Below are 13,795 nucleotides of genomic sequence, written 5' to 3'. Positions count from 1 at the left end.
CGTTGGCGTAGCTAAGTCACGTCAGTCACGATATGTAGAGCCTCACTCGATGCGGTCACGTGTTGATTTTCAGCCGCATTTGGACGTTAGGCCACTTCCTAATGCTCCTGTTGACGTTCAGGACGTTCGCCAACCAGCGGAGTTGACTTGTTTTGACGCTGAGCGTCAACTACCGCAGTCTAGAGTTGTTTTGACTGCTCAGACTAGGCAGTCAAAACAGTCTCGAGTGGACGCCGAGCGTCCTCCCGCACCTGTTGTTGTTGACAGTTCACAGACTGTTAAGCAGTTACATGACGTTGCGTCCTGGTCCGCTACTAATGCACCAGTGCGTGTGGACTCTGCTTGTAAAGCATTGCCACCACGGTAGGTCTCTCCCTTGCTTGAGACTCGGCTATTGTCGGACAAGGTTCCTTCTGATGAGGAAGTTGCTGTTCCCCCTCCTACTGATATTCCCTTGAGGACTCTGTCAGACGGAGAGGAGCCTAAAGCTGCTTAGACCTCTATGGACTTTAAATAAATCATGCTGATTTTTAAGGATCTTTGTCCGGATCTTTTTGTAACTGCTGCTCCTCGTTCGCCTAAACGTCAGAGTTTACACTAGGCCTAGCTACTTCGAAGCCGTTGTTTTATAAGCTAGTGCTCTCTCACTCTTCTAAGAGAGCTTTACGTTTGCTAGGCGACTGGTTTATCACCAGGAGGAGTTTGGGGGAGACAGCCTTTGCTTTCCCTACTTTTAAGCTGGCTTATAGAGCGAGAGTTTGATATGACACGAGAGAAGTTCTCGGCTTGGGAGTTCCGGCCTCTGCCCAGATAGACTTCTCAAACCTCATAGACTCTCCCTGGCGCCTGGCCATGAGACGCTCCAAGATTTTATGGTCGACTTCAGAGCTATTTTCGAGCGTTTGAAGTTTTGCTGTACAATTATGTCATGCATAAACAAGGCTTTCAGGGATGGCTCCAATGATCTGACAGCCACGTTCTCTGCAGGAACAAGTCCCTCAGGGATGGCTCCAATGATCTGGCAGCCATGTTCACTGCAGGAGTACGTAAGAGGCAAGTGCGCTCAATGTGTTCATTGTCAAGACAAACTTCACGATGAAGTCTACCAGGCTGTCTTGACAGCATTTATGGAAGGCGACTGGATGGTCTCTCTCGACCTTCAGGAGGCATACTTCCACATTCCTATACAACCGGATTCCCAACCGTTTCTGAGGTTTGTTTACAGGAATGTGGGGTACCAGTTTCGAGCCCTGTGCTTTGGCCTCAGTCCTGCTCCTCTCGTGTTTACGAGGCTCATGAGGAATGTGGCAAAATCCCTCCATCTATCGGGGATCCGAGCCTCCCTGTACTTGGACGACTGGCTTCTCAGAGCATCGTCCAGTCTTCGCTGTCTGCAGGATCTACATTGGACGTTGAGTCTGGCCAGGGAGTTGGGACTTTTGGTCAACCTAAAAGTCCCAACTGATCCCATCCCAGATTATTCTATATTTGGGGATGGAGATTTGCAGTCCAGTTTTTTTTGGGCTTTTCCGTCTGCCACCGAATAGAACAAGCCCTGCTCGAAGTCCAACTAATGCTAAAAAGAAAACGTTTGTTCAGTCAGGAGTTGGAACAGTCTCCTAGGGACTATCTCATCCCTGGAGCAGTTTGTCTCACTAGGGAGACTACACCTTCTGCCTCTCCGGTTCCATCTAGCCTCTCACTGGAACTAGGACAAGACGTTAGAGACGGTATCATTCCCAGTCTCCGAACCAGTAAAGGCATGCCTGAAATGGTGGGACAGCAATATCAGTCTGAGAGAGGGACTATCCCTAGCAGTCAAGAACCCAAACCACGTGTTGTTCTCAGACGCGTCGGATTTGGGTTGGGGTGCGACCCTGGACGGTCGGGAATGCTCGGGTCTGTGGACCTCAAGTCAGAAGAGCATGCACATCAACGGCAAGGACCTATTAGCAGTCCACTTGGCCTTGATGATATTCGAAAGCTTCTTCGAAACTAAGTGGTAGAGGGCAACTCAGACAACACCACAACTTTGGCGTACATCTCCAAGCAAGGAGGCACACACTCCTTCACGCTGCTCGAGATCGCAAGGGACCTTCTCTTATGGTCAAGAGATCGAGGCATCTCCCTGTTGACGAGATTCATCCAGGGGGACTTGAACGTCTTGGCAGACTGTCTCAATCGGAGGGGTCAGGTGATACCCACGGAATGGACCCTCCACAAGGACGTGGGCAAGAGTCTTTGGGCTACTTGGGGTCAACCCACCATAGACCTCTTTGCCTCCTCGTTGACCAAAAGGTTACCAATCTATTGCTCTCCAGTCCTAGATACAGAAGCAATCCACATAGACGCGTTTCTACTGGATTGGTCTCTTCTGGACTTATATGCATTCCCACCATTCAAGATAGTCAACAAGGTACTGCAGAAGTTCGCCTCTCACGAAGGGACAAGGTTGACGTTGGTTGCTACCCTCTGGCCCGCGAGAGAGTGGTTCACCGAGGTACTTCAATGGCTGGTAGACTTTCCAAGAAGTCTTCCTCTAAGGGTAGATCTGTTACGTCAGCCCCACGTAAAGAATGTACACCAAAACCTCCCCGCTCTTCGTCTGACTGCCTTCAGACTATCGAAAGACTCTCAAGAGCTCGAGGCTTTTCGAAGGAGGCAGCCAGTGCGATTGCAAGAGCGAGGAGAGCTTCTACCATTAGAGTATACCAGTCGAAGTGGGAAGTCTTTTGAGACTGGTGCAAGTCAGCATCTGTGTCCTCGTCCAGTACCTCTGTAGCCCAAATCGCAGATTTTCTTTTACATCTGAGAAAGGTTCGCTCCCTTTCAGCTCCCACGATTAAGGGCTACAGGAGCATGTTGGCTTCGGTCTTTCGACATAGAGGCTTAGATCTTTCCAACAATAAAGATCTCCAAGATCTCCTTAAGTCTTTCGAGACCTCTAAGGAACGTCGTTTGGCAACTCCTGGATGGAACTTAGACGTGGTCATAAGGTTCCTCATGTCAGACAGGTTTGAGCCATTACATTCAGCCTCCCTGAAGGATCTCACCCTCAAGACACTTTTCCTAGTGTGCTTGGCTTCGGCTAAAAGGGTCAGTGAACTTCATGCCTTCAGTAAGAACATCGGTTTTTTCTACAGAAAAAGCCACTTGTTCACTTCAACTTGGTTTCCTGGCCAAAAAATGAACTGCCTTCTCGTCCTTGGCCTAAATCTTTTGATATTCCTTGCTTATCAGAGATCGTAGGCAACGAACTGGAAAGAGTATTATGTCCTGTTAGAGCTCTTAAGTTCTATTTAGCTCGTACTAAGTCATTACGAGGTAAATCTGAGGCATTATGGTGCTCAGTTAAGAAACCATCATTGCCTATGTCAAAGAATGCTTTGTCATATTTTATCAGTTTTTTAATACGAGAAGCTCATTCTCACTTGAATGAGAAAGACCGATGTTTGCTTAAGGTTAAGACGCACGAAGTTAGAGCTATAGCAACCTCCGTGGCCTTCAAGCAAAATAAATCTCTGCAAAGTATTATGGACGCGACTTTTTGGAGAAGCAAGTCAGTGTTCGCGTCATTTTACTTAAAAGATGTCCAGACTCTTTACGAGGACTGCTACACACTGGGTCCATTCGTTGCAGCGAGTGCAGTAGTGGGTGAGGGTTCTACCACTACATTACCCTAATTCCAATATCCTTTTTAATCTGTCTCTTGAAATGTTTTTTAACCCTTTTACCCCCAGGCTCTTTGGAAATTTCCAACCCTTAACCCCCAAGGGGTTATTTTTTCCCCAGCACATTTCGCAGCATATTTTCTTTAAATTGCTCTAACAGCCTTAATTTTTGTCATAGAGAGGTCAGGTTGGTCACATTCTCTTGGAAAATGCCTGAATTTTCTTAAATTATTATTAAAAATATGAAAAATTAAATTTTTATAGCATTTTTTTGCATGGACGTACGGGTACGTCCATGGGGGTAAAGGGATGACTTTTGTGAAATGTACCAGTACGTCCTTTGGGGGTAAAAGGGTTAATATTGTTTTTTGGGCTGTACGGAAGGCTAAGAAGCCTTTCGCATCCTTGTTGATTTGGCGGGTGGTCAAAGTCATTTCTTGAGAGCGCCCAGATTAGGGGTTTGATGAGGTCCTGTTTGTATGGGTTGCAACCCTTTATACTTCAGCTCCTGGGAGTCTTTCAGCATCCTAAGAGGATCGCTGGGCTTCGTGAGGAAGACAGACTTACAAGGCAGAGTAATCGTCTAAGTCAACTTCCTTACCAGGTACCTATATATTTTGGTTTTGTTATATTGATAACTGTCAAAAACTCTTAGCTTATACGCTGTAAACTTAATTAACTCTGGTCTCTACCCACCGCCTTGGGTGTGAATCAGCTATTATATATTCACCGGCTAAGTTAAATATTTAAAAATGATATTTTAATTATAAAATAAATTTTTGAATATACTTACCCGGTGAATATATAAATTAAAGGCCCTCCCTTCCTCCCCAATAGAGACGCAGCGGGACGAGAAGAATTGAAGGGTTTGTTTACATGCAAGAGTGGTATCTGGCCGATAGTTGGCGCTGGTGGGCACACCCGCAACCTTCATAGCGATCGCTCGCGAGTTTTTTGAGTGTGTTTTCTGTCGAGCCGCTGAGTAGCAGCTATTATATATTCACCGGGTAAGTATATTCAAAAATTTATTTTATAATTAAAATATCATATTGTAAGTTTTTTCTCTTTCTCTCAGGAATGATATAAACTTTTTTCCTCTTCCCAAAATAAATATTATTCTTGTTTTTATGAAGACAGCATTTCATTCCAGTACCTTACACCATTGTGTCCCCTTCTCAGCCACTAATTTTTTATTTTTCTGCTTAGTATCATTGTTTTTTGTACTTAATCTGAAAATGGCTTACCTTTGAATAATATAATGCAATTATATTTTTAGCTGGGTCCCCATGCCCAGTATAAATCAAGGGGTGGTGCCCAGTGCTCCGTTCTCTTGACCTGTTATCTAGATTTTTGGGTGTGCCACCGTTTTATCTTTTTTGTGTAGTGAACGTTGGTGTGTGGTCGGCATTCGGACACTAGGCAGTTTGGGTGCTACCTCTGGCCACAGTCCGCAAACTAATACAGCGGCTCCCAAGATCCCGTTATCAGTAATTTCACTTAATTCCAATTCACACATAGAATCACTTCTTAACACAACTCTTTTATATGTCAAATTAACTATTGTATTTTAACATATCTGCTTTATGCTCTTTTATTTCTGACAAGCCCTCTAAGATTACGTGTACCCATGCTTCAAGTGGTTTAACGACCTTGGTTCCCTCCAGGAGAGGCTGAGATGGGCTCACTGATATGCTCGTTAATATCTGAGGAGATAATATTTCTCCTTTTACAGGTACGGCTGTCACCTTACTCACTTGTCTCTCCTTTCCCGCACTGGCACTAACTCTCTCATGACTTTCTATTGGCAAAATGCACCCTCCAGCCATTACTGTTACTGTCTTCTTCCCCACAAATGTATATTTTATTATTCTTAATGAAGTCAAAACCAAGTATAGCCTCAATTCCTGGAATTTCCAAGATAGGTATGATAAAAAAATCATGTGTAAACTTCACAGATCTGACCTTAAAGTTGACTATCATTATATGGCTTGCCTGTAGTTTATTTCCTCCTGACGTTTTCAAGGATGATGAGTGTAGCTGACTGTGGTGGGTTTAAGGAGCTTCCTTGTTCAAGAACCAAAATGCTGGCTCCTGTGTCAATCAGCGCTCAGATTAAATTATCTGCTAGGTCTACAGTATTCTGACCACTAAAATTCCGAGCTTCCAATTTGGATCCCAATATGGACAGCACAGTCTATCGACCTTGCTTGAAATATCGTCGCCCCTGCTACTGTCTCTAGTGCTGCAAGGTGAGGTTGGGGGTATTGAGGGAGGCGCCATTGCCTGCATGCCCGTTGGGCCCCGCTAGATCGTACTCTCTGCCTCGTTGACTGTCGCTGCTGCTTTCATGGGGAGTGGGGGCCATCGATCTCTCTCATCTCCCCCTTCCAAAGGAGAAATGTGCTTGCTAGAAGTTCCGAGGAGCTTCTTGCAAGAGGTCTCCTGCAAGACTACTACTGCTTCTTCTTACCTTTCAAAAGAAATATCCTAAGACGAGAATAGGAGGAATGAGGAAGTGGTAGAGGAGGAAGAAGTGGTTGGAAATCTATTTCCCCTTGCCAATTGTTCTTCCTTGCTACCTCTATGTGGTTCAACAGTTCTTACTGATCAAGAATAGTTGCCCTACCTCCCTGAGTTTGCCGAGATGAAGACTAAGGAAAATTCCCAGTCATATTGCATTATTAGGTACTTCTTCCTCTGTCTAGGTGTGAGATCACTCCCTCCTCAATCATGATTCTTAGACCGTAATTACGAGGACAGGTATTAATTTAGGCTAGTCAAAGTCTCTTGAGTAAGTAATATCAAGACAGTCAACCTGGGTGACAAAGCAGGCACTTTCATGATGACTAAAGGACTGTATGCACAACAATTTGCAATTGAAAACATTCTGAAAATGTACCGGTTCAAACAAGAGGGGTATGGAATCGTCCTCTATTCCCACAATTATGGACTCTTCAAGAGCCAAAAAGAGAAAACCGTCATGCAAAACTTCCAACATGAGAATCCAGGATTGTTCCACATGTAGAGTTGAACCTGGAAGTAGGATAGATTTGGCACAGATTTGGATAGAAGATGGAAAGGGGAAGGATAATCCCAGGCTCTGAGTCACCCCAACACCTTTTCTTTTACCTCTTAACCCCCCTTCATGGATTTAATCAGGGATGAGGAAAGAACAGGTAGAGCAGTCATACACACTATAAAAAGCTGTTAGTAGTCCTTCCTGGAGTTTGGAGGTTTGTGCCTTCCTCAAACCCAAGCCAATGGAGGAGGTTGGTGCCTTCCTCAAACCTAAGCCAAATGGCATGGCCACCTCCAAAGACTTTGCAGCAGTCACCCTCGAAAGGTCAAAGACCTTAAAGAATATCATTGGGTTAATGAAGGAGTCTTGACGCATGGCTCTCCACTTCCAATGCTACCTCAATGTCACCCTTTGGAAAGGAAGGCAAGGAGTCAAGGACCAATCCAATACAAAGTGCAATTGCCGTCTTAGTGTCAAAAGCTGAGCAGGTTGATTATCTGGTGAGAAAACACAAACCAGCAGAGCTTTGGCCAGGACTGCAGAGTTGGACCAAGTACAAAGGCAAAATTTGCTACTTTGGCCAACTGCCAGTCTATCGACAGAGCTGTCTCGACGGTGGTCATGACTAGAGGTGATGTATACAGTCCTCTGTCTGATTGAAGGGATCAGTTAGACCGAAGTGAGTTTTCAGACCAGCAGAACTGAGCAGGCACCCCATCCAAGGCCCCACTAGGAAGTTTCGACCACAAGAATCCACACTAGGGTTCCAAATCTTGTTGGGTGCCGAAACAATTCACACCAGACACAACCTTCAAGGTCCATGATTGCCTTGTTCCCTTTGATTGCTCTAACTCTGTGGACTGAAACTGAAGACATCACACTGCAAGTCAGAACCCTCTAGGTCAGACCTCCAAGGCTCTTTATCCCTCACAAGAGATTTTTCCCTCTTCCTAGAATACAAACACTCAAATCTAAGAATAGAGACGGAATGTATAATTGGGGGGCGCCAATAATGGATTAGGCATCAAACACCTTAGTTCCATGTCTGGAAAACGATCCCTGGTACCACCAGTCAACCAAGAGAGGAAGCAGTATCATGTATCTTCCCTCTAGTGATCAGGTCTGGGTGTCTGGCCTCGCTCGGTGCTCGTAAGCTATTTAAAAGATATAAGGTTTGTATTTGCGTAGGAATAAAATTTTTAAAAAATTAGAAATTAGACAAACGGCAATACATCTTGGTCATAAATAGTTACATTAAAAAATGTTTTAGACAAACAGCAATACATCTAGGTCATAAATGGTTACATTAAAAAATTTTTGTGGTGTTAAAAGTTTATTTGAAAAGATAATATGAATTAATATAGAATTATATTTATAATTGTGGCAAAAGATATTTACATAGCCTTGAACATTTATTTCACATTAATCCTAACATTTTCTTTTTTCTCTCTAGGTCTAAGCTGGCTCACACCATACCATTTAATAAGTACTTCAATTGATCAGCGAGTAACTATATGGAAGATCCATAAGGTTGACGACCGAGATAACACCCAGTTCAGCTCATACAGAAATCAAGATGAAATAAAATCAAAAAGCAATCATAATCCATTTACAGATCATTCTGGAAATGAAAAGCTGGAAGTTCTGTCTACAAATTTTACTGGAGTGCCTGATGTGAAAGGATTAACAGTTAGCAACATTACTAAACATATTACACAGACCAAAGAAAACCCAAGAGAAAGTTCACTTTCGAAAAGGGTATTCCTTTATGGAGTGGGGCTGCAAGTATATGATATTGAAATAAATGAGTGAAATGAAGTATTTATTTTTGTCATCGTCTTTCCAAAGGTGATACAGAGAATTAATAAATTTTCAGGGACTATTTTCAGTCTAATAAATATCTTTAGTTCTGTGGTGATGAATATAAAAGATAATTCTTTATCTTCTTACGAAAGAAGATATAAATATATTATTTCTGGACAATACCTTGGTCAAATAGTAAAATATTCATACCTTTATGGGGCTGCCATCTTTCTATGAAAAACTGAAATTTTTATTCCTTAAAATTTAGAATTTAGACAACTACTAATAATTTGGCTCTGATATTCCTCAATATGGAACTTTGTTCCTCTAAATGATGACCCTTTTTTTTCTTATATAAAAAAAAGAGTTTTCTTCTAGCGGTAGGTTTTCTTACCTTGTTCCTTGTGGCTAAATTGTGAACATTTTCCTTGTGTGAAAGCAATTACTGTACTAAACACTGTGATACTAAATTCTAACTATTTATCATAAACCAAATTCACAGGCTTCTCAAAACATTTGTAAAATCCTGACTATAGTACTTAAAATTATGTTACAGTTGAAGCTGTGGGCTCTCTGAAGAATTTTATTGCAGTATGCAATTTTAATAGAAGCCAATTACATGTTTATATTATTCTCATAAAGCTCCTAAATTCTTCCAAAAGCTTAGAATATAACAGATTTTTTGTTTGAAGAGGTAGAGCATCTTTTTACATCCTACGAGAGATACGTAAACATGCATTTGAGAATTCCTGGATTTACTGATGAAAATTAAAAAAAATATAGTATATTTAAGAATAAGAAAATTAAGACTTTCTGCACTTTTGCAAGTACTGTACTGTATAAACTAATACATTGTATCAGTTCACAAATATGAACACTATTCCATTGCTCCATCCAGGAATGCTAAAGTATCGATGGCATTAATACAGTTGTCCAAATCCCGTTTGGATACAGTTTTCTTGCGTGACTGGACAGTGTATTGACAAACTTCTTGCACCAAACTATCAATAAAAAGTTCCTGTAGAAATAACATACATATCAGTATATTGTACATACTATGAATTAATACTTTCAAGTTCAGCATTTTAACAATAGTAAAAGAATACAAATGCAATTTTAATAACAATATATATTATTTTGATACCGGTATTTACCTACAGGTCATACCGAGTGTTTTTATTTTATGACAAAAAAAAAAAAAAAATCCCACTAGACCTCAGACCCTCCCTTCCAAGAATCACCTACCCCTTGCCTCTCACAATTGAAAGTTGACTTAGACCTCTAGGTAGACAAAACCCATTAAGTGTGGGAGGGAGGGCCATAATGTGAACTAGAGGTAAGTATCAAAATAACTTTTTTTAATATACAAACCTGGGACCTTTAATCAGTCTTTGAAACTTTAATGAGTTAAAGTAGTCAATTACCTGACAGATGGTGCGCGGAAAGCTAAGCCCCAGGGCATAAGTCAGTAAGCCTATCACTTTTGACCTTAAGGGCAGGGACTAGCCAGGTTGTTAAGGAGGGAAGCGTACTGTAACTTGAACTAAGGTTTGTATAGTTAGGAAAAACAAAAATTAATTTCAAAATTTGTGCGATTTGTTCCTAAATGAATACAAACCATCATCCTTTAAAATGATTCTTTAATTATAAAATAAATTTTTGAATATACTTACCCGGTGAATATATAATAGCTGCTGCTCCAAGCGGCTCGACAGAAAAACACACAAAAACTCGCGAGCGATCGCTATGAAGGTTGCGGGTGTGCCCACCAGCGCCAACTATCGGCCAGATACCGCACATGCATGTAAACAAGCCTCAATTCTTCTCGTCCCGCTGCGTCTCTATTGGGGAGGAAGGGAGGGCCTTTAATTTATATATTCACCGGGTAAGTATATTCAAAAATTTATTTTATAATTAAAATATTATTTTTAAATATTTAACTTAGCCTTGTAAGTCTGTCTTCCTCACGAAGCCCAGCGATCCTCTTAGGATGCTGAAAGACTCCCAGGAGCTGAAGTATCAAGGGCTGCAACCCATACAAACAGGACCTCATCAAACCCCTAATCTGGGCGCTCTCAAGAAATGACTTTGACCACCCGCCAAATCAACCAGGATGCGAAAGGCTTCTTAGCCTTCCGTACAACCCAATAAACAATATTAAAAACATTTCAAGAGACAGATTAAAAAGGATATTGGAATTAGGGAAGTGTAGTGGTAGAACCGTCACCCACTACTGCACTCGCTGCAACGAATGGACCCAGTGTGTAGCAGTCCTCGTAAAGAGTCTGGACATCTTTTAAGTAAAGTGACGCGAACACTGACTTGCTTCTCCAAAAAGTCACGTCCATGATACTTTGCAGAGATCTATTTTGCTTGAAGGCCACGGAGGTTGCTATAGCTCTAACTTCGTGCGTCTTAACCTTGAGCAAACATCGGTCTTTCTCATTCAAGTGAGAATGAGCTTCTCGTATTAAAAATCTGATAAAATATGACAAAGCATTCTTTGACATAGGCAATGATGGTTTCTTAACTGAGCACCATAATGCCTCAGATTTACCTCATAATGACTTAGTACGAGCTAAATAGAACTTAAGAGCTCTAACAGGACATAATACTCTTTCCAGTTCGTTGCCTACGATCTCTGATAAGCAAGAAATATCAAAAGATTTAGGCCAAGGACGAGAAGGCAGTTCATTTTTGGCCAGGAAACCAAGTTGAAGTGAACAAGTGGCTTTTTCTGTAGAAAAGCCGATGTTCTTACTGAAGGCATGAAGTTCACTCACTCTTTCAGCCGAACCCAAGCACACTAGGAAAAGTGTCTTGAGAGTGAGATCCTTCAGGGAGGCTGAATGTAATGGCTCAAACCTGTCTGACATGAGGAACCTTAGGACCACGTCTAAGTTCCATCCAGGAGTTGCCAAACGACGTTCCTTAGAGGTCTCGAAAGACTTAAGGAGATCTTGGAGATCTTTATTGTTGGAAAGATCTAAGCCTCTATGCCGAAAGACCGAAGCCAACATGCTCCTGTAGCCCTTGACCGTGGGAGCTGAAAGGGAGCGAACCTTTCTCAGATGTAAAAGAAAATTAGCGATTTGGGCTACAGAGGTACTGGACGAGGACACAGATGCTGACTTGCACCAGTCTCGAAAGACTTCCCACTTCGACTGGTATACTCTAATGGTAGAAGCTCTCCTCGCTCTTGCAATCGCACTGGCTGCCTCCTTCGAAAAGCCTCGAGCTCTTGAGAGTCTTTCGATAGTCTGAAGGCAGTCAGACGAAGAGCGGGGAGGTTTTGGTGTACATTCTTTACGTGGGGCTGACGTAACAGATCTACCCTTAGAGGAAGATTTCTTGGAAAGTCTACCAGCCATCGAAGTACCTCGGTGAACCACTCTCGCGGGCCAGAGGGGAGCAACCAACGTCAACCTTGTCCCTTCGTGAGAGGCGAACTTCTGCAGTACCTTGTTGACAATCTTGAATGGTGGGAATGCATATAAGTCCAGATGAGACCAATCTAGGAGAAATGCGTCTATGTGTATTGCTGCTGGGTCTGGGACTGGAGAGCAATAGATTGGAAGTCTCTTGGTCATCGAGGTGGCAAAGAGGTCTATGGTGGGTTGACCCCAAGTAGCCCAAAGACTCTTGCACACGTCCTTGTGGAGGGTCCATTCCGTAGGAATTACCTGACCCCTCTGACTGAGACAGTCTGCTAAGACGTTCAAGTCGCCCTGGATAAACCTCGTTAACAGGGAGATGCCTAGATCTCTTGACCAAATGAGCAGGTCCCTTGCGATCTCGTACAACGTGAGGGAGTGGGTGCCTCCTTGCTTGGAGATGTACGCCAAGGCTGTGGTATTGTCGGAGTTGATCTCTACCACTTTGTTTCGAAGGAGACTCTCGAATTTCATCAAGGCCAAGTGGACTGCCAAAAGCTCCTTGCCGTTGATGTGCATGCTCCTCTGACTTGAGGTCCACAGACCTGAGCATTCCCGACCATCCAGGGTCGCACCCCAACCCAAATCCGACGCGTCTGAGAATAGTACGTGGTTTGGGTTCTGAACTGCTAGGGAAAGTCCCTCTCTCAGACTGATATTGTCGTTCCACCAATTCAGGCATGCCTTTTCTGGTTCGGAGACCGGGATTGAGACCGTCTCTAACGTTTTGTCCTTCTTCCAGTGAAAAGCTAGATGGAACTGGAGAGGTCGAAGGTGTAGTCTTCCTAGCGAGACAAACTGCTCCAGGGATGATAGAGTTCCTACTAGACTCATCCAATTCCTGACTGAGCACCGTTCTCTCTTCAACATTAGTTGGACTTTGAGCAGGGCTTGCTCCATTCGGGTGGCAGACGGAAAAGCCAGAAAAACTGGACTGCGAATCTCCATCCCTAAATACAGTATAGTTTGGGATGGAATCAGCTGGGACTTTTCTAGGTTGACCAAAAGTCCCAATTCCTTGGTCAGATCCAATGTCCAATGAAGATCCTGCAGACAGCGATGACTGGACGAGGCTCTGAGAAGCCAGTCGTCCAAGTACAGGGAGGCTCGGATTCCCGATAAATGGAGGAATTTTGCTACATTCCTCATAAGCCTCGTAAACACGAGAGGAGCAGGACTTAGGCCAAAGCACAGGGCCCGAAACTGGTATACCACATTCTTGAAAACAAACCTCAGAAACGGTTGGGAATCTGGGTGTATAGGGATGTGGAAGTACGCGTCTCGTAGGTCGAGAGAGACCATCCAGTCTCCCTTTCTGACCGCTGCTAAGACTGATTTCGTGGTCTCCATGGTGAACTTGGTTTTTGTAATAAAGACGTTGAGCGCACTGACGTCTAGCACCGGTCTCCAACCTCCTGTCTTCTTCGGGACTAGGAAGAGACGGTTGTAAAACCCCAGTGATTGAAGGTCCGAGACTTTCACCACCGCTCCCTTCTCTAGCAACAGAGACACTTCTAGGTTTAGGGCTTGTCTCTTTGACTCCTCTCGGTACCTGGGAGAGAGGTCGATGGGGGAAGTCGCTAGAGGAGGTTTGCGTACAAATGGAATTTTGTACCCCTCTCTGAGCAACCGAACAGACTGTTGGTCTGCGCCCCTCTTCTCCCAGGCCTGCCAGAAGCTCTTCAATCTGGCTCCTACTGCTGTCTGAGGCTGTGGGCAGTCAGACTCTGCCACGTGAGGACTTGGCTCCTCTCTTCTTTCCTCTCTTTCCCTCGGCACGAGTACTTCCCCTGCTGGGAGCTCTGCCACGAAAGGGCGGGATAAATCTGGACGCCGGAGTGTCGATCCTGGGTCTAGCAGAAAAGGAT

At 43.6% G+C, this 13,795-nt stretch overlaps 2 protein-coding genes across 2 annotated transcripts in view; one reads left to right on the top strand and one right to left on the bottom strand.

Moving 5' to 3' along the window:
• LOC137636703 (uncharacterized) overlaps window positions 1-8,502 on the top strand; it is a 43,540-nt gene extending 35,038 nt beyond the window's left edge. The window contains exon 3 of the mRNA XM_068369082.1: window positions 8,144-8,502. Coding sequence (XP_068225183.1) covers window positions 8,144-8,502 — 359 coding nt within the window. The remainder of the gene's footprint in view (window positions 1-8,143) is intronic.
• Window positions 8,005-13,795, bottom strand: part of LOC137636705 (DNA polymerase epsilon subunit 4-like) — a 62,984-nt gene continuing 57,193 nt past the window's right edge. Inside the window, exon 2 of the mRNA XM_068369083.1 lies at window positions 8,005-9,511. Within this exon, the coding sequence (XP_068225184.1) occupies window positions 9,371-9,511 (141 nt within the window). The 3' untranslated portion in view covers window positions 8,005-9,370. The remainder of the gene's footprint in view (window positions 9,512-13,795) is intronic.

Source organism: Palaemon carinicauda, unplaced genomic scaffold (genome assembly GCF_036898095.1).
Source record: "Palaemon carinicauda isolate YSFRI2023 unplaced genomic scaffold, ASM3689809v2 scaffold360, whole genome shotgun sequence".
NCBI classification, from domain to species: domain Eukaryota; kingdom Metazoa; phylum Arthropoda; class Malacostraca; order Decapoda; family Palaemonidae; genus Palaemon; species Palaemon carinicauda.
The sequence above is the reverse complement of the archived record's forward strand: the minus strand, read 5'-3'. Positions and strand labels throughout refer to the sequence as shown.